The sequence below is a fragment of the Populus alba genome, chromosome 16 (genome assembly GCF_005239225.2).
Source record: "Populus alba chromosome 16, ASM523922v2, whole genome shotgun sequence".
In the NCBI taxonomy this organism is placed as follows: domain Eukaryota; kingdom Viridiplantae; phylum Streptophyta; class Magnoliopsida; order Malpighiales; family Salicaceae; genus Populus; species Populus alba.
In genome coordinates this window covers 11,999,557-12,021,980 of record NC_133299.1, presented here as the reverse complement: position 1 = coordinate 12,021,980, position 22,424 = coordinate 11,999,557, and the positions used below count along the sequence as shown (strand labels likewise).

The 22,424-nt window shown below is 30.9% G+C and overlaps 1 protein-coding gene and 1 long non-coding RNA gene across 3 annotated transcripts; both read right to left on the bottom strand.

Moving 5' to 3' along the window:
* Window positions 1-5,824: 5,824 nt before the first annotated feature.
* LOC118037432 (uncharacterized) lies at window positions 5,825-6,692 on the bottom strand. The gene is made up of 2 exons (XR_004685598.2): window positions 6,329-6,692; window positions 5,825-6,221 (listed from the first exon to the last, which is right to left on the bottom strand). It is a non-coding gene; the product is annotated as an uncharacterized lncRNA (long non-coding RNA).
* Window positions 6,693-15,037: 8,345 nt separating this feature from the next.
* LOC118037431 (probable proteasome inhibitor) lies at window positions 15,038-21,427 on the bottom strand. Of its 2 annotated transcripts, XM_073405452.1 has the most exons (10): window positions 21,290-21,427; window positions 21,059-21,254; window positions 20,780-20,951; window positions 20,540-20,698; window positions 20,102-20,188; window positions 16,923-17,000; window positions 16,794-16,822; window positions 16,614-16,677; window positions 16,443-16,520; window positions 15,038-15,327 (listed from the first exon to the last, which is right to left on the bottom strand). In XM_073405452.1, exons 2-10 carry the CDS (start codon window positions 21,234-21,236, stop codon window positions 15,255-15,257), a joined length of 918 nt encoding a protein of 305 aa, XP_073261553.1. In that variant the 5' UTR covers window positions 21,237-21,254; window positions 21,290-21,427; the 3' UTR covers window positions 15,038-15,254. The 2 variants fall into 2 exon arrangements, with proteins under 2 accessions (XP_073261553.1, XP_034899290.1); XM_035043399.2 differs by having other exon boundaries at window positions 21,059-21,424.
* Window positions 21,428-22,424: the final 997 nt, after the last annotated feature.

Sequence of the window (22,424 nt, the reverse complement as noted above, 5' to 3'; positions counted from 1 at the left end):
TTAGTTAAATCATCAATTAAAATCATTAAAATTATAATAATTAAATATTTAATGAAAATATTTATCTAACCTCTTCACCCTAAATATCATCTGAACAATATTGATCATGCATATATAACACCGACCTATCATTATGGCATGCATCAATAGCAAGGTGACCCTGCCTATCGGCACTACTATAAGATTTCAAACTCTTTTTAGTTGAAACAATGTCTATCTCGACGTCTTGTATAAAGTAATTGTTAGCATTTTCAATATAATTGAACATATATATAGTTAAATTAAAAACAATAATTGAAGTTGACATAATTTAAAACAAATACAAAATAAATAAATAAAAAACATACGTTGTCTAGTTTCACAAGTTGTTATGTTATGATCCCTTTGACCACATATGCCACATCTATTTAGTGAGTGTTCCTCTCAAGCATTCATCTCATTATGTGAACAAATGAATTTCCTTCGACCCCTATCCGTTCGCCATCTAGTTGACATTGATATACATCTAGACCAGTATATGCAGACCACAATAACGTACTAGGCAAGGGTTGAGAACGAAGACTATATGCATTTTTGTATGACAAGTTGGAGTATAAATCATCAATAAATTATACATAGTTCATATTTTGTAAAGTGCATCATGCAATTAGGTATGAACATGGTTGATGATACAATTGTTATTTTCCTCAAGTACAAGTTTTTTCATTGATGTTAATGGTTTCCCACACTTCTCTTTAACATTAGCTGTTAGACGTGTTTCTGACTAGAATATACCACCTCCAAGATCAAATGGAGATATCAAGTGTGATCTATAAGTTTTTTTTTTATTATTAATAAGTATTTCAGCTAATACCTTTTGAAGGCCACGACACATCACAACTTAAAAAATTTTCAAATTTATCTCTACACTCCATAAAATATTTATTACACATGAGAAATATTAGCTGCATTATAGCTGAAATAGGAAATCTACAAACAATTTGTCAAACATTCTTAAAAACCTCCAACAAGTTAGTGGTCATATTGCCATAACGATGACCACCATAATCATAAGAAAATGCCTACTTTTTTTTAGGTTTAGCATCTAGCCATGCTTTGATTGCATCATTAGCTACCACTAACTCCTCATATAAAATGTAAAACAAAAGTTTAGAAGGATTTGTACAATTGCTATTAGATGAAAAATACAAGGTCAAGGTCATAATTTCAAGCTAACCTACCTATGAGTATGTGCTTCGGGCTTTAGCACAAAGTTGTTGTACTTATATTTCTAACGCAGATAGATGCATATTGTCTAAGCTTTAATGATGATCATCAAAACTTCAAATAAAAATTTAAACTTTGATTAAATTAGAGAATACAACATGTAGAATTTAGTACTCATACTCACACATTAATTTTAATTTTATTTTCTATTTTATTAGCAAAACCTTCTCTTTAAAAATAGTTTTCCTTATTAGTCAACTCTTACCCATTCAATTTCATATCACATATTACAAGCTTATAATAATTTATTTATTTTTTACTAATTGTTAGGGTTTTTTCCAAATTAGTTTTTTCATATTGAGATTTATTTATTTTAATAAACTATTATTCAAATTTAAATTATTAGAATATTTTAAAAAATTTACTTTCATATGGTTTTTTCTAATATTTGTTTTATCCTAGATAATAATATAATCATCAAATTCACTTATTAATTGAAACTAAATAAGCTTGAACTAAACATTCAAGCATACTTTATAAGGGCATGGAGCAATTAAGTTTACTTATATAGAATATGATTAGATGAATGACCATTTAGTTAAAGATGTGAATATGGATGGCAATGGGTATCTACTGGTTGGGTTTTGTTATATTCATACAATATTCATCAGGTTTTAAGTATCCATATAAGTATATATTATTCAATTATGATTCAATAAAGAATCTCTTAACAACCTAATGCCTTCCATTTTTGGCCTTTATACAAATTTCCTAATTTAGCATACCTAAGCTGTCATAATGGTTCTCAATTTTCTATGTATTTTTTTCCAAATCTAATCAACTTTCATATTATGTGTTGTCATCACTACATAGTTTTTCCTTCCATGTATGTTACCCATAACAACTTAAATCACATTATCTTTAGGTTAACTGATCATCCATTAACCCATTTACACTTTCACTATCTACCATTCATCCATATAACAGGAGTCTTGATAACCTAACCTTTACTCACATAGTTAATTAGATCAAACAATATTGGTAATCAGATACCAGTAATGTCATTAGTCTCCACATCATGAGAGGCTAATACAAAAATATCAGTCAATAGCAACCATTTTGTCTAGGACTTTATACCTATAAAAAAGCTTGTAATTTAACATTATTAATAAGCATAAAAATAAAGAGAATACCTAAGAGAGCTCAAAGAAAAACACTTAATAAAAGTATAACTTCCACTCAATGTTTTTCTTATTCTTGAGTTCTTGACCTTGCATTGTTGTGTTGATCTTATTCCATACCTATACTTCTTCCAACAAGTGGTATTAGAGTTTAGATTTGATTATTTGACATGGTCAATACAAACTTCTCACTTCAATGTTCTAAGTTGACAAAAGACAACTATGAAACTTAGTGTATTCAAGTAAAAGTTTGGCTAGGTTCCCAAGATATATAGGAGACGATTGAAAAAGGCTTTAAAGAGCCTATAGATGGAGTAACGTTAACTTCATCCTAAAGGAAGGCCATGCAAAAAGCACAAAGGAAAGATCAACAAGCATTAACAATCATCCACTAATGTCTGGACGATGTCATTTTCAAGATAGTGACCAAGATAACCACTGCCAATAAGCATGAGAAGTTTTACAAAAATCAAACCAATGAGTTGATAATGTGAGAAAAATACATCTATAAAATCTACATGGTGAATTTGAAAAGTTACATATGCTTGAATTGATGAATATTTCAGAATACTTTGCAGGAGTAATGACCATATACAATCAAATAAAGAGATATGGAGAGAAGATGAAAGAGACATATATGGTAGAGAAGATCTTATGCTCACTACAAAAGAAGTTCCATTATATGGTGGTCGCAATGGAGTAATCATGAAATATGGATGTTCTTTTAATACAAGGTCCCATGGGATAATTATAAGTCCATTAGGGAATAGTCAATGAGATTCAAAAGGATATGGGTGTATAAGCACTTTTTTCAAAGCAAAATGATTCTGGATATTTCCATAGGGGTAGATGACATGGACAAAGTAGAGGAAGAGGAGCAAGAGACAAATTTAGAAGAAGAGGTCAAGGTAGCCTCAACAAGTAAATTGGTCGACCACATGAAGCAAATTGGTCGACTAGTTACCTTAACAGCGGCAATCTGATATCCAGAGTTGACAAATCAAAAGATAAATACTATAATTGTCAAAAAGCAGGTCATTATACTATGGATTATTGGAGTCCAACCAATAGGGTTGAGGATAATGCAAATCTTGTAATAGAAAAAGAGAAGGAAACTACCCTACTACTAGTATATAATGAGAGAATCAAGATAAAAGGAACATATATTATCTAGAAAATAGAGCCAAGAACCACATGTGTGGAGATAAAGACAAGTTCATGGAGCTTGATAAAGCAATTAGAGGTAATGTCATATTTACAGATCATTCAAAGGTTTTCATCAAACATAGGTATGATTTTGATTAAACTAAAATATGGAAGTCACCAATTTACTAGTGATGTCTATTATATACTAACGGTAAAAAGCAACATATTGAGCTTAGAACAATTGTTAAAGAAATGGTATGAAATCAAGATGAAAGATCGTACTTTGACATTACATGACACTAAAGGAACTATGATTGCAAAGGTAGTCATGATAAAGAATAAATGTTCTTGCTAAACATAAAGATGGATGTGTCTAAATGCATATGTGAATGATGAATTCAGTTTTAACATATGCATATAAACTTTGATAAATTGAAGATGATGACACAAAAGGAAATGTTAAAGGGTCTATCATCCATTATACATATGAATCAGTTGTGTGAAGGATTTTTAGTGGATAAGCAATTTTGCAAGATTTTTTTAAATGAGTCTACATCAAGAGTAAGTTAACCCTTATAAGAAATACATGTCGATGTTTGTGGTCCTATCAAACCATGTTCGTTTAGTAAAAATCTATATTTTGTACTTTTTATTTATGATTACAGTAGAAAAACTTGGGTATACTTGAAAGAAAAATCTAATGTATTTAGTTACTCTAAGAAGTTTAAAGCATTAGATAAAAAAAAAATGGTTATTCTATAAAATCACTTAGGATGGATAGAGGGTGAATTTTGTTCTAATGGTTTTTATGAGCTTTGTGAAGATCATAGTATAAAGAGACTCCTAACAATGTCTAGTTTCCACAACAAAATGGCATGGTGGAGAGAAAGAATATAAGCATCCTCAATATGGTAAGAAGCATGCTCAAAACCAAGAAGATACCTAAAACATTTTAGGCCGAAGCTATAGATTATACTATCTACTTGTCAAATAGATGTCCTACCAAAAGCTTGAATAACATGACTTCACAAGAAACATGGAGTGGAAGAAAGCCAAGTGTTTCTCGTGAAAGTTTTTTAGAGCATTGGCTATGTGCATGTAAATGATCAAAGACCAAGCTAGATGACAAGAGAAAAAGTATGATCTTTGTGGCTATGATCAAAAGTCCAAAGGATACAAGCCTTACAACCCCAATGAAGGAAAGATGGTGGTTAGTAGAGATGTTGAGTTTAATGAAGAAACAGCATGGGATTAGAAGGCAAATGATGGTGAGAAATAGGACTTCTTACCAGTTCTTGATGAAAAGGAGGAAAGATATAAAGATCATCAAAAACCTATAGTTACACCTTCGTCTACACTAATGAGCTCAACTTCTTCTTCTTCTTCTTCTTCTTAATATTCTTTTTGGAGTTGGACTTATGAATAGATTTATGGAGACATCTACTATGACACACTTCAAAGTTTTGAAGTGAATTATTCGGTATATCAAAGGTACCATTGATTTTGGCTTACTTTATGGTTAATAGCTTTGAACTTGTGAGTTATAGTGATAGTGATTGGGTTGAAGATATGGATGATAGAAAGAGCACTATGGATTTTATTTTTTATTTTCCATATAGGGGACACAACATTCACATGAAGTTTAAAAAAACAATTTATATTCACTTTGTCAACATGTGAAACTACATCATGTTTTGTCATTCCATATGGCTAGGGAGATTATTGAAGGAATTGTGAATACAACAAGAGAAGCCTACTAAAATATATGTGGACAATTCATCAGTCATTGCAATAGCAAAGAATCTAGTATTTCATGATAGAAGTAAATATATTAACACAATATTTCATTTCTTATGAGATTACATTGAAAATAAATTGAAGTTAAGTATGTAAAGATATAAGACCAAGTCACATATATATTCAAAAAGTCACTCAAATATGATGTTTTTATCAAAATGAGAGATGTGTTAGGAGTTATGAAAAAATTAAGGGAGGTGTTGAAAATAAACTAGATTTTGAATTCTGAAAAATTCAGATTCGGTTAACCGGTTTAGTTAGCAGAGTACAATTTTTATTTAGATTAGAATTTCCTCATATTTCTTTAATTCCTTCATTTTCTAAGACTTTATGTCTATAAAAAGACTTGTTATTCAGCATTATTAATAAGGATAAAAATAGAGAGAATAACAAAGAGAATTTAGAGAAAAATACTTAATAAAAGTTTACTTTCTCTTAATCTTCTTCTTGTTTTTGACCTTATATTGCTGTGTTGATCTTATATCACACCTGCCTTATTTCCAACTGGATTTAAATTATAATATATCTTGAGTGAAGCTAAGCATAAAAATTCTATGTAGTCTTTAATATGTCTGTCGACCAAATTAAGCTTCTCATGTTAGGATCATTTTATGAAGCTAGAACTTGGCCGAGCTGGAAGCTGAACGCCTCTATGTTACAGTATTTTAAAATGCAAAATTTTATGTAAAATCGATCGAGTATGACTAAATATATCTACAACAACCGCTAAGAAGAGAAGCACAAGGAAATCACGGATTAGTCTAGTCTATATCTTCCAGGGAAGGCATTGCAGATCATGGCATGAACCCGTCCAAGTAGTTGCGCATTCAGGTCCTGTTGAATCACAGCACTTGCAAACAACTCCCAGCGTCGGAAAAATATTGGAATATTCTACAAATTGCATGCTCATGGTAAGTAAGAGAACAATCGATCAATTTATAATCACCGTTTGAGAGACATCTTAAGTGTAGAATTGCGATAAATATGTACGTACTTACTTTGTTGAGGTAGGGATGAAAGTGCCCTCGCTTCTATGGTTCTTTGTTTCTGGGATGCAGATACAGTGACTATTAGCAGCAGCAGAAGCAAAAATGGCTTCGGCAAACCCATGATTGATCCTTTTGTTTTCCGACAGCTAAACATGGTCTTACATATACACATACATACCCGCGCACGAATCATGGATTTGAGAAGTTCAGCTGTATTTTCCGACCTCCAGAAATAATAATCAGAGAGGCAAGTGGGGTGGCTTTAATTTGAAAGAAACGTCATCATGTCATATTATAAAGACTGAAAGAGCAGTGGTGGATTGGTTTAATAATTGTGGAAAAATTGATCCAATTCAGTAAGTTTTGTCTAGAAGCTGGGCGCTGGCACTTTCTGTTTGAATTGTTTACATGGGATTTAAGAGGGCTTCTAGATCAAACACTAGGATCGTGCCACACGTTTCCAAATTGCTTAATTTTCCACACAAGCGCCAAGGAACTGGTTGGAAATTTCCACCTTCATGTCGCGGTTTAACTGATATTGCCATTTAATAGACCTTCAATATTTGACATATCTTGGCCTTTGTCTGGTTTTATTGCTTGTCTGTGATTTTAATTTAAAATTTTAAAGATGTCTGTATCAGATCACACAGTGAAGTCAGCCTTTACCGTCTACAATCTCTGCACTAAAAAGCATTTTCTATGTAGACTTTGTCGTGTGGTTCGGGATCTTGAATTCTTGATACAGAAAATGTCTCACGAGTATAGAATGGTAGCTAAGCTAGAAGTCGTCCGAGTTGTGTGTGACTTTGACGTGAGGTCTCAAAATTAATCTTATATACGCTTAATTCTAATAATCTTATATTACACAGGGTCTATGAGCATATTTGAAACTCTATAGCTTGGTAAACCTCTGATAGTAATGGCGAATCAAGTTTCGATGGACAATAATCAAAGTGAACTCGCATAAGAATTAGCAAAGAGAAAGTATTTAACACTTCATCAAGCAATATCTGATATGAATGTGGAGTCCCTCCTTCAATACGCATCAGGTAATATCATACCAGTTTCCAGCTTATAAACAAGTCTCATCGATTCCTAGATCATTGATGAAACTGTAAGTTTTTTTAACTAAAATATTATGGTCTTGCTTCAAAAAAAAAAAGAAAGCTAATGTATGAGAGATACCTGAAATTAATATATAAAATTTTATCAAATGACATGTACACTGAACTGACCTATATGAGAATTGTCTATGCGGGAAAATTACATGTATCTATGAAAAGACTCATGTGATAATTATGTAGTTATCTTATATAGAAAGATAGTATTTGGTTACTGTCTCAGGATAAAAAAGATTGAGATAGTGGAAACAGATGAGACAAAAATATATATAAAAAAAAAAAAAAAACAAAGATAGAAGTTATATTTAGTAGTGATGTATAAGACAAAGTAATTATCTTTGTATCTTGTTTATTATGGTGGATAAGACAGAATTAAATCTGAAAAACTTTATTTTACCCTTAACATGATTATGCCAAACTTGTATATTTTTAAAATAATTAAATAATTAAATATATTTTTTTTTTAGTTTATATTGAGAGTTTCCCTAGTTATAAAACTAGGACTGACTTGAGCTGGTTGATCTGGAAATACGGCCAACCCAAGGCCTAGACTTGTTAGAATTTAAGAAAAAATAAAAGAATGATTGACTCAACTTAACCTGGTAAAAAACCTAGGTCATCTCAAGATAAAAAAAAAATAGGTCATAAACACATTGAATTTTTTAAAAAATATATATTTTTCATCAAAACAAGGTTGCTTTTCTTTTGATATTTAAAAAAATTAGGGATAGGTTAACCCTCCCAACCTGTAACATAAATCTTATCTCGAGATGACTTTTGAGTCGAGTTTTAAAACTATTATAATAATCATTTTTATCTATAAATTAACTCAGTTCAACATAGGTTGATCCTCCCGACACGTAACCTAGGCCTTGCCCTTGTTGACCCCTGAGTCGAGTTTTAAAACTATGATAATAACAACTTTTATCATTACATTGACCCGACTTAACTAGAGTTGACTCTCCTTGTAACACCTTGTACTTTAAGTATGATTTTCATCTTTCTAATTGTCTTGCACGTGAAAATTAGGGGTATTTTTTTTTATACAACCATAAGAATTCTGCCTTACTCAACATCTAAAAATTTAATTAAGAAATATAGACTACATAATCTCTAATTACACTTTTGTATAATACTTTACTTTCCAATTTATTTACATGAGATTTATTTACAAACATTCGCCAAAGAATACTAGAAATTATTCAATATAGAAAGACTAAGTAACTCAATAATGTTGTATGAGGAGTTGTGATATCCTAAAGAAAATATCTATAAAATATACAAAATCACAAAACTTATAATAAATATTTACATCATCAAGGTTGCTAACAATTATCAATGATACAAGTAAAACAAGTTTCACTAACTTTGTTTCTGTAGATGCATTGATTCAAATTTAATACATTTTCATCAATCATTGATGAACTTTTATTTTATTATAGTACTCATTTAACAATCACAGTCGCATCATAGTAACTCTTGTTCACAACACGTGTGGCTCATATTTCGATTCACTTTCTCAAATACACTTAAATTGTACTATTGTATATATACCTACCATGTTTGGTTCAGACCATTGTTTTAATCCCTAATACATTTATTTTATGACACCTTTTGTTTTACAAACATGTTTATGCCATTTTGACTTCTCAAGTATTCAATTTGTTCCAATCAATACTCATGTTATTTTAACACATTATTTACCATTTTGGCTCCCTTCTGTGATTCATTTTAGATACACTTTCATTTTCTCTTAACACATCATTTTAACTTTTTATGTGATTAGTTGCCTCGTTCAATCTCACACAGTCCATATTCCTCATCATCATGGTTCATCATTTCATTTCCTTTTCACATAGACCATGTTATTATCTTTCACACTATTTTTTAATCATTTTAAAAAATATTTAAGCTTGCATTTTACCTCGACTTATTGCTTTCAAATGAAAACTTTCTTCATTTAATGAAATTTTAGCAGTGTCTCCCCTAATTATTAAATGATTCCAAGTGTCGACATCAACAATCCACAAACATTCCAAACAAATCCATGGTCCTACCGTTCTGAACCTTTACCATCACATTACTAATCATGAATAAAATTGAGCAATAGTATAACAAACCATATACACCTCTACTTTATTTCATTAATCCACAATTAATACTTTAATACAAATACATCATTTTATTTTATTAGTCATCTATTTGATTCCATATACACCTCTACTTTATTTCATTAATCCACAATTAATACTTTAATACAAATACATCATTTTATTTTATTAGTCATCTATTTGATTCCATCTAATAACTCATTAATAACCCATCAATACAATCATATTGATGCGACCAGGTCCATTTTGAGAAACTTGGTCAATCAACTATCTTGACAATCAATGACACGAACATCACCAACTAAACTCCAGACAGTTAGTCAATTAAATATACTAGTCATCAACCTTGTTGATGCCACTAGCCCCAAACAAGTCAGCTAGTCAAATTCAATATATTGATCATCAACCTCGTTGATATCATTACCCTCAAATAGGTCAACAAGTCGAATCAAATATGTTGTTCATTAACCTCCTTGATGCCAGTGGCTATAAACAAGCCAACTAGTTAAATTCAATAAGTTGGTCATCAACCCCATTGGTGTCACTAGTTTCAAACAGGTCGGCTAGTCAAATTCAATATATCGATCATCAACCATTGATTCCACTAGCCTCAAACTTGTCATCTAGTCAAATTAAACATGCTGGTCATCAACCTCGTTGATGCCACTAGCCCCAAATGGATTGGCTAGTCAAAATAAATATACTGGTCACCAACTTTGTTGATGCCACTAGCTCCAAACAAGTCGGTTAGTCAGATTAAATATTTATTCGGTTAATTTTGATTTACATAGAGATGTCAATTATTGTGGTTGATCACAAATTATCTATACACACACACCCACTAATTTCCAGCCCCGTAGGCATATTCACATCAGAATATATATTTTTTCTTCTTGTAGAAAATATTCATACAATAATAATATTTCTCTTGCCCGTAGGAGATATTCACATAACAATATTTATAATGTCAGGCAATATTCACATAACAATATTTCTCATGCTCATAGGAGATATTCACATAATAATATTTTTCTTACTTATAGGCAACATTCACATAATAATAATATTTTACCTGCCTGTAAGCAATATTCACATTACAACATTCATCATATCATAGGCAATATTCATATAACAATATTTAAATACCTATATGCAATATTTTTCATGATACACAATAGTACAAAATAAATATAATTTATATCGTATTCTAGCATTATAAAAATTTAAACAATTAAAGAAGTAAGGAGGCAACCCTTACCTTGAAATCCTGTTATACACACTCCAAAGAAGTCAAGTCCCACTCCGAACACTTCTCCTATGTTTTAATAGAACATTTTGAATCAATATTCAAACCTTTCTAGTCCATTAATCACATTTACTAATTCATGTAATCAAATACTTTCATAAACAATTCATGGATATACTATTTTTGTTAATCACTTCAATTCATTTACATTAGCATCTTCTTACAATGACATTTAATGTCTGAATGACTTTATTTTTCATTGATGAATTTCAAAGTTCAAATGACTCAGTTTTTCATCAATGATTTTTTATGTTCAAATGACTCAATTTTTCATTGATGAATTAATTCTACACAACAATTTAAGCCAAGTTTGACATAGTCCACACTACCCTTCTCAAGTTAATCCTTCCCTTTATCATATTCATAATTTTGTCCAAGTATGCTTTTGCCTCTTTTAAAACTTGTATCGATTAAATATCTCACTTTACATAATTTTTATATACTTATCAACCTACAATACTTAGAGCAACATATACCCGATAAATGTTCAATTTCATTTAAACCCTTTTTAAATTTTATATTATCCACTAAGTTGGAATAGTGAACCGATGAATTATAATAGTAACTGAGTTGGAACAATGACTCAACAAGTTGAAATAGTGAATTGGTGAGTCTGGGAGCAGTATATTCAAATGGATATAACTAAGTGTACACTCAAATCTAGCTCAATCCTAACAGTGAAGTTGTGGACCATCATATTATACACAACATATCCAAAACTCAATTCTAAACAACAATTAAATGACCAAATATAGGCAAAGATCCAAACTAATCTGAAAAATGATGAATTATTGTTCAGGAAGAACAAGTTTTTGTTAGGATGTTTGTTTACAATCTCCACCAACTAGAAGGAAGAATGCACCTACGGGAACCTCTATGTGTAAATTTCAAGTGAATCTAATGATAGAAGAAAGAGAAATAAGATGGTGACCATGACTAACCCGAGGTGGGTTTTGTTAAAAATACCTCATCTGTCATATCTCTCAAATAAAGGCTAATAATCTCAATCCCTTTAGTCAGATTATAGAAGGTGATGATGTGAACAACATATCTAAAACTTAGTTTGATCCGACAATAAACGGCGAAGATATGGCTTCATTTTTTCAAGGTTGGTTTCAGCTTTGAAGAGGGAGAGGGCCACTCGTGATTTGGACATGTGGAGGAGTTGGAGAGGTGGAGAAGTTGAGGTGGTAGTGGGTGGAGGTGGTGGCGGAAGAGATGTATGGATTGAAATGAGGCAAGTGAAGAGTGTCATTTTTATACATCCATACTCAAGTTTCATTTTATTATTTTATGTGTCCACACCATGGCAAACCAAACTAACATACCTAATCCCCAAAAAAATTTCTACCTTGGCTGAATGGCCATTAAAATTGCTCATGGTTGCCTTTTCCAAAAAAAATTTAGTTATGTTTCATCATCAACTTAACACAATTAGTTTCAAAAAAACATTTACATTATAATTACATAGACAATTTATATTAATATTCTTTCCCTTTTATGGCTATTTAGATTGAACCATATCTAAAAAGGACCATTAGTTTTCTTAAATTCCTATACCACTAAATCATTACAACGAAGGCTACCAACCATGACTAGAGTATGCCATATATATGTGAAAAGGTAAAGGATCCATCTAGAGAATGTGACCCACTCTAATCATCGTAAGTGATTTTATTTTTTTTGTATTGTTGGATTTGTCTCGTTGAAAGCTTTTTATTGGTGTCATAATCAGAGATTTAATGTGCTTTTGGGTCTCTTTCTTTCTTTCTTTTTGGGTCTTTCCTTCTGCTCATTATAATTACTCACTTACTTTTTGATGGAGAGTGTAACCGATTTTTGTAACTTTTTATGGCCTCTCTTGTTGTCGTTAGATTTATCTCATCAATATCTTTTCAATGACACTAGTAGTGTGTAATCAAAGTTTTGGTGTGTGTTTTTGGGTTTCTTTCTTTCTTTCATTCATTTTTTATTTTTCTCTCTTCTCTCTCTTTATTTTAATGTGTGAGTCCACATAAGAATTTCTTTAAAATATCATACTTTCCATCAACAACATCTTAAGATATTCAAATTTCTAATTGCCACTTATAACAAATTATGTTATTTTACCTAAAAAGAAAAAATTAAACTATGTTATTTTGCTATTTTTAAAATAGTGGTGTTTTTTTTTATATATTTTTAATAAAATTTACATTAACCCTTTTAAAAATGAACACATTCTATTGAGTCAGCATTCATTCAATAACTTAACGAGAAGCTTGTGCCACTAACAATTATTTATGATAGTTAAGAATCACCAATTTTTCCATTAGTATTTTAGGAGAACTCATTGATTATATTGTGATAACTGGTTGGATATATTTTAAAATTTATTCATAATTAAAAGAAACCTAAAAGTGGTAGTGAATTCACTATTCACCACTACACAAAATATTGTGGATTTCAATTGTTTTTTTTTCAATTTCATTCTTCCAAATTTTATTGACTTAGGAATTAAACTTAATAATTTGTTTCAAATTGCTTTGTATCGCATTATGCCATGGTGTCAAAACAATATCTCTGTATTGGGTTGGTACTTAATTTTAAATGAAAAAATACAATTTTGTTTCTTATAAAAAAAAAAAATTCAAGGATTAAAAGTGATGATGGGATAAAAAAGGGTTTTTTTTCTTTTTGGGTACTATTCATCCAATGTTTTTTTAAAGAAAATTGCCTATGGAATTTTTCCAATTTCATTTTTGGTCCTTTAGTTTGGATCTTTTTTATGTTTTGATCAAAAAATTTATTTTATTTACATTTCAATTCATGAATTGAAAAGAGGAGAGAGTTACCAAAAAATAGCGAAGAAGAGAAAAAAGTGATCCTTTGCCCAAATTTCATGAACAAAAAAATCAAATTTAGTGTTAATGTGCTCCTTTTGACTAGAAAAGTGTCGTTGATGTGTTTTTATACATTGAGAAAAAAAAAGGCTAATATGATATTAAAATTATTTTTTTTAATGAACGTGGGATATTAAAATTATTGTTATATATTGCCATGGTTCGTCAATAATATTGTAGGTTTTTATTGGAGTATTAACAATTTTGTTTTTTATTGTTTACCTAATATGCAATAAAATAAATAAATGATTGCTCATGAATATTTAATGAAAATAAAATTACTTTTTTATGTTTTTTGATGAAATGTTTATATTGTTTTATCACATTTATTAGTTTTTTTTTTCTTAATCACATACAAAATATTGAAAAATTATTTTAATTTTTTTAAAACTAATTTTTAAATCATGATATGTTTTTACTCAGAACACAATGCGTGCAACAATAAAAAAAAAAAAATCATCCTCCAAATAATCAAAAGATGCATTCTTAAGGAAATTAACTTTTAAGTTGAAGAAATATGTTTCTCCTCAATAATTTTTTCATTGTCTTTCCTTCTATGCAAATGTTTATTTTTATAATTGTTTAATTAAATAAAAATAAATTTCTAAAAAAACATGATTACTAAATACAATTAAAATCATGATCTAAGTCATGAATTGGATAAGTTAACCATGTTCAATTCAAAATTAATCTAATACATCATTATTCCAGCATTTTTTTAATAAAAATTAAAAAGACTAGGACTTAATTAGAAAAGCAAAAAACAAAGTTGAACTTTACTTTCGAAAAATGCCATAAATACAGTCTTATCGAAGGAAACCTCCAAGCCACCTAGTCAAGTCACTTTATGTAAAGAAGCCAACATTTACATTTACCATGCTACTAAACTGTGTTTTAATTAGTGATTTCGCCTCATAATCAGTACACCAGAATACAACGCAGAAAATCACAAGCATTATACAAGAACTTCCAAACAAGTCTTAAAAAGATGATTTGGCATCCAATTGCAGAAGACAAGCATGTTACCTATATATTGACCAACACAAATCCGACTAGATTACACAACCTTAAAAATTCTCCTCCCAATTACTTAAAGGCATATTTGGTTCCAAATCAATCAATCATTAACCACGTACAAAGGGCAAGCTAAATTGCCATCAGTCTTTACATGGTGGAACGTGCTTCAAGGTCAAGCATAGTTGTTGGGAACAGGGAAGAATTACTAGATATTCTGGCTCATTTCAATGGCAAAGTTTTACTAACTAGTTTGATAAAATAAATTAATAAAAAAATACAAGGAATCACCACTGAAAGGACAAATGTACATACCAAAATCCCACTTATTAGTAATATACAAAATGTCCTTTGTTCCATGCATATAAACAGAAAAGATGGAAAGAAACCCTATCCGCAAGGAGCATATCTTTTATACCTTTTTTTTTTTTTTACCATTTCCCACATTCACACAAACCGAAAAAGAAATGGGACAGGAAAGATAATAAGACAGCCTGGACATGCCTAAATAAAATCAGGATCCCTCCCCATTGGTGAAAGGTCTGGATGAATATTGCTCCCAGGCCTTCGTGGACCTCTGCAAGACAAATAGAGCAGAAAAATTAGATGCCTGGAGCTAATGTCTGACCATAAACCTTGAATACGTTCCAGATGCATAAGCACACGAAATCTATTTGTAGGCATAAGAAACCAAAAACTTGGGCCAACCAAAATGAAGACCAGACAAATCTAGAATATAGGTTATTTGGGTATGGTTATAAGTTCATAGAAAATTATGTGTAACTTCTGATGTTCTATCTCTGCATGTTTTTCTTAATATAGACAAATGCCTGGAGTTAATATCTGCTTGTTTTCTTACAAACCAAGCAACTAATTTCATTCAATTCTTTATTATCTTATCTATTTATTTATTATTATCACCAATTCACATGCAAATGTGACAAGATGCCCCTCCTCCACCACCCCTCCCCACTCATATAAATTCCTCATTCTGGTTGTTGGACGAATGTTCATTCATATGAACAGGTATCGTGCTTACAGAACAGCCACCCTTGCAATTCCACTAATTCTTAATACCAAGCTAAGGCTGGCTCCAACATTTGGTTTTTTGTACGAGATGATTTGGACCAGATAGAGTCTATTTTAAAATGCCCATATGACTCTTCATACACAGACTAGCACATGGACACAACTATGATCTAATCAAAACTCTTTAAAAGGAGGAAAAGATACGAGTCAAAGTATGCTAAATCCTCAGAAAGAACTACATCATACAATATCAGTGCTTTGGTAAACTTAAAAGTACAATGTTTTTTAGACAAAAATTCAAAATGAAAGCAGAATCAGTAATTCAGGAACCAAAAGCTTAACATCAAGTTTGCAAGGAAAAGTTCAAAAGAAGATCTTGGCATGCAACAGCTCACCAAGACAACAGAAACACATTACTTTGGTCTGTACCAAACACATTGTGAGCAAGGTCCTTACTGTTCAGAACAAAACAAAAACTGGGTTTTTTTTAAACCACACCCAACCACATGACGTAAAAGAAATCCAATTTAACTGAATGGTCTTGATTTACTGCAGTAATTCAGTTTTAATCAAATAATGTTACTGCCTGTTTTGTTATTCTTAACAAAGATTAAGAAAGTAAATCCCAAATGGGCTTTGGCAGATGTAAAACAATCAATGTACCTGGTAAATCGATTGGGCTCAAAACCAGGTACCCCAGGAGGGCCAAAGGGATCAAACCGAGCACCTGGAGGAACGCCCCTGCGTTCATAAATTCACACGCTATTAGTTATGTTGATGATACCATGTTATAGAAAAGTGAGGGAGAGGGAAAGGGAAAGAGGGAGATCTCACGGTCGTCTCCCAAGGAAACCAGGGTCATCACCAAATAAACCAGACCAGCTAGGATCATCAGGCCCTGCAAGCACATGGTAAAAATAAGCAATGCCGAAATAAATTAAAAATAAGCAATGCCGAAATAAATTAAACATTGCCTGTTTATTGCTTCATTAATTGCAATTAAAAAGTACAAACCTATAAGCATGCCCCCACCTCTGCCAGCCCTGAAAAACAGTTCAACAAATTATATCATTAAAATTGAGAACTAAAATGGTGAGACAAATACCAATTAGTGAATACAAACAGCTATTTTATGATGCATACCCTGTTGGATACATTCCAGCTCCAGCTCCAGGATAAAGATCGCTCATTGGATTTACAGGAACTGGAGGAACTACAAATCTGAAAAGCAAATCAGAAAATAGAAAGTGAACCCTCATAATAGCAGGGAACTGAATGAAACTGACTGCGCTACAGCAGGATGTACAGAATGCAAGTTCTGGAGGGCAGAACATTGTGCGCAGACAGACTTGTGTATATCCTTTTGAGTTAATAAAAGGTTGGGATTGATTCCTGTAATAACTTGTGTGTTTATTTCTGTTCATATTCATTTGTGTATTCCTCTTGTTTACAACATTGAAAGAGCGGGTAACCTCTTGGGTTTGTAGGACAAACTAGTTGTAGGCAAACATGAGTGAATCGGTGAGCGAGAAAGGGCTGAGCTGAGCAGGACTGAACTACCGCATAGGGATTGAAAATTTTGACAAGAAAATTGACCCAATGACAATTAAAGCTCATCTAGGATACTCGAAAGATAAACATAATTTCTTTAACATATTACAAGATCAAGAATCATGCACAGCGTCGATAAATATTGGCTTTATATAGTCATGTCATGATCATGGTATTATTTGTAAGACAACATGTTGCTTTATACCCCAACAAAATGGTATAACAAAAAGAAAAAAAATCATTATATACTTGAGATTACACGTGCATGTCTACTTGTTGCCCATATACAATCTACTTTTTTAAAAGATGTTATCTTGCATGTTATTTATCTTATGAAACATGTACCTAGTAGTTCTCTCATATTCAAAACATCTTTGAAAAAACTCTCCTTATGTTAATATTCCTTCCAACTTAACATTATTTGTATGACATATACCAAACAAACACACACTTTAATGCATACAGATCAAGCTTTGTATGCTGATATTTATAAAGGTGAATAAATGCAATAGTAGAGGGTTAGAAAATTGTATAACCCAATAGTAGAGGGTTAGAAAAATGTAGAATAAACAATTTTTAACAACAATCTTAATTCATCATAAAATGCATTCAATACATAGAAAATTTGTTCATATAGACACCAAGAAACCATTAATTAAAAACTATAAGAGATTTTTTTTTTTTTTCAATTTCAATTTCATATAATTTTTTTCAATTTAGTTTTTATGAGGTTATCTCAATCTCATGACTCGAACTGTAGATTTGATCGGATGACTCAAGTTTTACTTTCTTTTTCTAATTGACCTTTTTTCCTTAATTTCATCATTCAACATTGGGTTGAATGAGAATTAAGGTTTGTGATTTGTTTTGTTCTGCTTTATATGAGGTTATTCTCATCTCATTACTCGGGTTACGAGTTTGGCAAATTAACCAGAGTTGACTTAAGTTGTATATTGTTATTTTTGTAATCAATTTTTCAATTTCAATTACATCCCTCAACATTAGATTTATTAGGGATTAAACTTCATAATTTGTTTCAATTTGTTTTCTAATGGATTATTCTAGTCTCATGACCTAGGTTACGAGTATAGCAAGTTGACTCAGGTTTTTTTTTTTTTTTAATTAATTTTTTTCAATTTCATTCTTCAATATTGAGTTTATTGAAAATTGAGCTTCATAATTTCTTTTAATTTGCTTTCTATCAGGTCCTTTGACCCAACATGTAGATTGTAGATTAACTTGGATTAATTCAAATCAATCGAATATATTTTCATCTAAATATTTATAAAAAAGAAATCATTTTGAATATTTATTTTGAGTCAAACAATGTTTTTACCAGTTTTTCGAGTTGTCTTTATACCTGTAAAGTCAATCAGGTCACATTGAATAATCCTCACATGATTTAAAATTTCTTTCTACTAGAAAAGACATTAGTAACACATAGCTATTTTTTTATGTTTAAAAAAAAATTTGATTTGATCCACAACGTAGCACTAGCCAAAGATCTAGTAGTTATCTAAACTAAATAGTAAACATAAATCCTAGTAAAAAAAAATCTTTTAACAACAACAACAATACTATATAACTTACCAAATAATTGCAAGACTATATTTACTAAATAAATAGAGTACCTTCTTATCATACTGAATTCCCTCACTAGGAAGTCATGTTGAGAAAAGAGATGAAAACAAGGAAGAGACTATCACTACCCAAATTAATAACAATTACTCCATTAGATGCTCTAGAAAATGATGTATTGATAAGTATGGTTAGCTTTCTTCTTGTTTTTTATTAAAAAAAAATAAAAATAAAAATGGCTGGTGTTGTGGACTTGGTAACATTGGCAACCGAAGGAAACATTCAAGTTGGGCCTTGCCTATGATGACCTCTTAATGCAATTTGAAGCAAGAATGCAAGATGAGTTCAGGTCTTGGTACCCCACCACACCACCAAATAGTGTTTGGTAACAAGAATCACACTCTCTGATGGTGCTTTCAAAAGGAAAAAGCAATTTCAGATGGTATTTTTAGCTATATTATCTTCCCCATAATTTCATAAGCGAAATAATTAATTTGATCCATTATAATAGCTGTTTCTAACTATTCTAGGCACACATGGATCTCACTTATTTTCCATTGACTTAACCTTAATTCTTAAAAATGGCTTCGAAAACCTCCTATTATAACATTTGTGAAACTTCAAAAGGTTAATAGAGAAAATCAAAAGCTAAAAACGGGTGAAATTGATCTCAAACCTTTGGCCAATATACAACATTCATATTACTATATTTGTACTGTAATAAATAACTTTTTGTCATTTGTAATGTCTTAAGCATTTTCTACAACAACCAGATACTTTTCTTGCAACAAACATATCTTCTTTTTTTCAAAGCTCATAGCAGAAACAAGCCAGTGATATTTGTAGTAGTATTAGCAGGTTTCTATAATGAATAGAAAGTTAACAGCAACTTTCCCCCTCTTTATACAACTAATTGATTGCCATAAAGCATCAACTTTAAGGAAAAGGTTTCTCATGCATATGAGGAGATTACTTGAATGATCCAAGCACTTGCATTATATCATAATAAATGTAAGCCACAAGAAAAATCAAAGTTCATAAGGACAGTAGTGATCTAATATATCATAGCAAATGAAAGTTGCAAACAAAATTTAAGATCATATGAGCAGCAGTTCCCTATGGGAATGAAAATATCACAGATATGATATGTAACCCAATATGAGAAAGGTACAGTGATGAAAAGAATAACATACCCCGGGAGAGGAATTTGAGGGCTAGCAGGTTCAGAAAATCCAACACCAGGTTCATTATTCTGTCTTGATCCCTGCATTGCTTCTCGCCTACAAAACATGGCAAATCAATACAGAAAAGCCAAGTCAATAGATGGCTACCCTTATGAAGAATTTTATCATAGAGATGCTTTATAATATGAGGTAACAACTAAGAAATAGAATTAATGCAGTCAAAGTAAATATTTAAATGCTAAGATTGAGAACAATAAATTATAAATTCTGCAGCAGAACATTTGAAATTCCAACCAAACGAAGCTAAAGTACAAGGAGAGTGTGGCATGTAAAAGGGAAAAAGGCTAAGCAGTCAAATTAAAACAACAGCAACAAGCATCATAGTTTGTTAAAGGCAATGAATTGCACAAATATACATCCTTAAACAGAATAAGAGAGCTCAATTACCCATTACGGTTGCCTGATGAACTCGCTTTCAAAGAAGAAGTAGAAGAGCCATCCAATTTAGACAAAATTTCTTCATCCAGTTTCTTATAAATCTTGTCCAAGTTCCTATATTGCTCCGAGTAATTTGTACCTTCATTCTCCGCAACATAATCCCCAACACTGCAACAGTAATTAAATTCAGAACCCTAACCCTAGAATACCAAAATAAATAAATAAATAAAAACTAAAAGAAAACCCTACTCGATTTCGAGATTGACCGGCTCTGAAATCCCATCAGATATGGCACTAACCGCCAATTTCCCATTCAAAGCCAAACACTTCAGTATCACCCTCTTTCCTTCTTTATCAGGATTTACATACACGAATGCATATTCTCCATCTACCTCATTCCAATTTTCAGTTCCTACCTCATCTATAACAGAGCCAGAGGGTAAAAATTACACAGAATTTATATATATATTAGTTTTTCGTTTTGTTAATAGCAATTAAACAGTTGAAGAAAAAAAATTGAGAGCTTACTAGTTGACGTAGCAGAGAGGGCAGCAGATTCGGAGAAGGCGGCAAGACCAGTGGCGGTGAGAGCGTAGCCACTTGCGAGGAAAGCGGCGTGAACAGCGAAAGCGACCTTGTCGTGCTTGTTTTTAAAGGAAGGCCTTGCTGCTCTAATCACAGCCATCACCGATTTCTCGTTGGCCATTGTTGTCTTAAGACTGGAAGACCAAAAGATCGACGGATTGGTTCTGTTGTGGAGAGAGAGAGGGAGGGAGGGAATTTTCAAGATACTGATAGAGGTTTCGCGATTATATACCGGGCGGTGGGCGCGCGTGCAGAGTTGGCTTTGAGGACAAGCCAACTTTTATCGATTACGCATAGTTATCGCTCCGGGTTCACCTGATTAAGATGCCGAGTTAATTTATATTAATTTTAAAAAAATATTTAATATTTTTATATGAAAAAATTAATATATATATATATATATATATATATATGAATATAGGTTATACATATTATAAATAAATAAATTTAAAAGAATGTTTAAAAAAACAATTTATCCCACATTAAAAAAATAATGTGTTATACTTTTAAGTTAAAGTATTTAAACCAAAAAAGTTTTTTATCCTACATTAAAAAAAACATAACATTTTTTTTGTGAACATAAAATATATATATATATATATATATATATATACTAAATAGCTTCAAACCTCATATTGAAAAAATATTATGTTATCCTTTTAAGTTAAAGTATTTAAATCAAAAAGTTTTTTATCCCACATAAAAAAAACATAACTTTTTTTTTTTTATGAACATAGAGTATATATACTGAAAGGCTTCAAATCCCACATTAAAAAGATATTATATTATCCTTTTAAGTTGAAGTATTTAAACCAAAAAAATTTTTAACCTACATAGAAAAAATATAATTTTTTTCTTGTGAACATAAAGTATATGTACATAAGCGCTTCAAATCCCACATTAAAAAGATATTATATTATCCTTTTAAGTTGAAGTATTTAAACCAAAAAGTTTTTTTAACCCACATAGAAAAAAATATAATTTTTTTCTTGTGAACATAAAGTATATATACATAAGTGCTTTAAATCTCACATTGAAAAAAAAAAAAAAAAACTTTTTTCTTGGGAACATAAAGTATATAAACTAAAAAGCTTCAAATCCCACATTGAAAAAACATAAATTTTTTCTTGTGAACACAAAATATATATACTAAAGGGTTTCAAATCTTAAATTGAAAAAAATAAAAGACTTTTCAAATATTTATGTAGTGAGCTTTAAAAAGTGTTAATAACCAACTAAAAAAATATGAAAAAAGAAGGGTATAGGAGAAAAATCACATTTGAAGAGAAAAAAAAAAAAACATCAGGTC